The sequence below is a fragment of the Mandrillus leucophaeus genome, unplaced genomic scaffold, assembly GCF_000951045.1.
Source record: "Mandrillus leucophaeus isolate KB7577 unplaced genomic scaffold, Mleu.le_1.0 Scaffold112, whole genome shotgun sequence".
NCBI classification, from domain to species: Eukaryota; Metazoa; Chordata; class Mammalia; order Primates; family Cercopithecidae; genus Mandrillus; species Mandrillus leucophaeus.
The window spans coordinates 1,707,432-1,710,023 of record NW_012099432.1 but is presented as its reverse complement, the minus strand read 5'-3'; the positions used below and the strand labels follow the sequence as shown (position 1 = coordinate 1,710,023).

At 56.7% G+C, this 2,592-nt stretch overlaps 1 protein-coding gene across 5 annotated transcripts in view; it reads right to left on the bottom strand.

Moving 5' to 3' along the window:
- Window positions 1–2,306, bottom strand: part of LDLR (low density lipoprotein receptor) — a 47,914-nt gene extending 45,608 nt beyond the window's left edge. For 4 of the 5 annotated variants that reach the window (XM_011994749.1, XM_011994750.1, XM_011994765.1 and 1 more), the window contains exon 1: window positions 2,052–2,306. In XM_011994749.1, coding sequence (XP_011850139.1) covers window positions 2,052–2,118 — 67 coding nt within the window. In that variant the 5' untranslated portion in view covers window positions 2,119–2,306. The remainder of the gene's footprint in view (window positions 1–2,051) is intronic. The other variant, XM_011994752.1, reaches the window with a different exon arrangement.
- Window positions 2,307–2,592: the final 286 nt, after the last annotated feature.

Sequence of the window (2,592 nt, the reverse complement as noted above, 5' to 3'; positions counted from 1 at the left end):
CAGGATGGTCTCGATCTCCTGACCTCGTGATCCACCCGTCTCGGCCTCCCAAAGTGCTGGGATTACAGGCTTGAGCCACCGCGCCCGGCCTCAGTGCCTCTCTTTCTTTTGTAAAACTGGGTGGCAGAATGTTTGCAATAATCGTCATCCCTGGTGGGGCGCGGTGATTAACTCCTGTAATCCCTACATTTTGGGAGGCTGAGATAGGAGGATCGCTTGAGGCCAGGAGTTCAAGACCAGCCTAAGTAACAAAGCGAGACCTCATCTCTACAAAAAGTTAAAAAATAAATAAATAAATAAAAATAAAAGAATAATCATCCGTATTTCACTGCACCCTTCCTCCCTCCCTCTCTGGCCTCCCAGAGGAAACCGGTGTGTTAGTTATGGCGTGAATTTCAAGGCAGTTCAAAGCTCTCCCTCCAGTCAAAGCCAACCCCCCTTGCCAATTAAAAAAAAAGTTTCCTGCAATCCTTCTGTTCAACAGGCAATCCCAATCCTTTTCTAGGTTGGGCTGGTTCTCAGGAGGGAAAGGACCATATAGCTATTGTCTAGGGCGAGGCTCTCTCTCTGCAACTGATTTAAAGCCACCGAAAAAGCTCTAACTCAGGATCATGCACCAACCAGCCTCCTGTGGAAATCTAAAATCTAATCCATTTCACCCAGAGGAAAAATTGCCACTTGGACAGCTGAACCGAAGCCATTCACAGCCTCTGAAGAGGCGAGGCCACCCCAAGGGGTCGGAAGATCTCGGCTTCAGACCAAGGAGGTAGATTCTGAGACAACGTTTCAGCCTTGGAAGGAACCGAGGCCTTGAGGGTGGTCGGGGGCCCCTATGTGAACTTGACCGGGGCTGGCGGGGCGGGGGCGGCCCCCAGGACAAGGTGGGGATGGAGGTCTCGCCACAGAGCACAGCGGAAACCGGGGACTTCGCCGGGTGGGCCCGGGCGAACGGAGGGCGACTCGTGTATGTCGCAGAGGCGGCTCCGGGGACCCGGGACTTGTCGCCGCCTTTGTGACAGGAACCGCGGAGGAACGCAAGGCTACCATGCAGCCGCCTAGCCCTGGACGAGGTGCGGTTCAGACTTCCGAGCCAGCCCCGCCCAGCTAGTACACAATCCCCGCCCTCCAGACGCCGGCCTCCACCTCCACCGCCTCCCATTGGATGAGGGGAGTGGCTCGAGGGTGGCCTGTTCGGACTGCGCCCAATGGAATTCGGGAGGCGGGCCAAAGGGGCGGGGGCAGAGGCGGGAGGGGGTGGCCCCCGGATGGAGCACGCGGCGGAATCCGGGAACTGCACCCAACCTAGGGTGGCAGTAGCGCCCTGGGGTCGCGCAAAGCGGATCGGGACCCCTGAGCCCGCGGGGACCTCCAGGCTGGACATCTGGTCTCCAGTCGCGCGACCCTCGCCCCCAGAAGGACTTAAGCCAGCGGGGAGGAGGGGGGAGGTGGTCCCTTCTTTTAGGACTGGTGGTCCCCACACCCCGCTCTGAGTTAGAAGAGGGGGTCCCAGCCGGGCGCCTTGGCTGACGCCTGTAATCCCAACACTTTGGGAGGCCGAGGCGGGCAGATCACCTGAGGTCAGGAGTTCGAGACCAGCCTGGCCAAAATGGTTAAACCCCGTCTCTACTAAAAGTACAAAAATTAGCCGGGCATGGTGGTTGGGCGCCTGTAATCCCAGCTACTCGGGAGGCTGAGACAGGAGAATTGCTTAAATCCGGGAGGTGGAGGTTGCAGAGAGCAGAGATCGGACCACTGCACTCCATCCTGGGCGATATAGCTAGACTCCGTCTTAAAAATAAGAGGAAGGTGTCCCTTACCTGGTGGAGACTTGGGGGCGAGCCGTGCCCCGTTTCCTTTAAATCCCTCAGACTCCTCCCGACCTTCGCGCCCTACTCAGCGCCCCCTCCAGCCGTTTGGGAAGGACCCCGTGCCATTACCCTACAGGTCTTCCAGGGATAGAGTGATTATTTTTACCCAAAAAAAAAAAAATTCCCAAGGGGCCCCCCGGGGATTCCCTCTCGCCCTACGTGGGCGCCTAGAGCAAGCCTTACCTGCAGCCTCCGCCGCGGCGAGGAGGAAGGCGACGGTCCAGCGCAGTTTCCAGCCCCAGGGCCCCATGCTCGCAGCCTCTGGCAGAAAGTGTCCCGACCCGGATCAGGACCCGCTGTGTCCTCGCTGGAAACTCTGGCTTCCCGCGATTGCACTCCAGGGCCCACGTCATTTACAGCATTTCAACGTGAGGTTTCTAACAGGGGGAGGAGTTTGCAGTGGGGTGATTTTCAAATGTCTTCACCTCACTGCGAGAGGAGGAGTTTTGAACGGCTGATGTGACATCGGCTTTTTAACCCGTGAAGCTCTGATTCCCACTCCAGTCTTTTGAAAGTGCTGCCAGGGCAGGCGACTTGATTTGCTGTATTCGGGTCTCCGGTGAACAGCTGACTCTCCCTCAAAATTAGAAATGCATCTTCTGAAAGATCCCCCTGAAATGTCTCCACGTTTAACTGTTAATATGTTGTTGTTTTTGTCCACAGAAGGATAACAGCATCCTTTCAAAATCCTCCAATAGCCTAATGCCAATACCCTCTCTGCCTC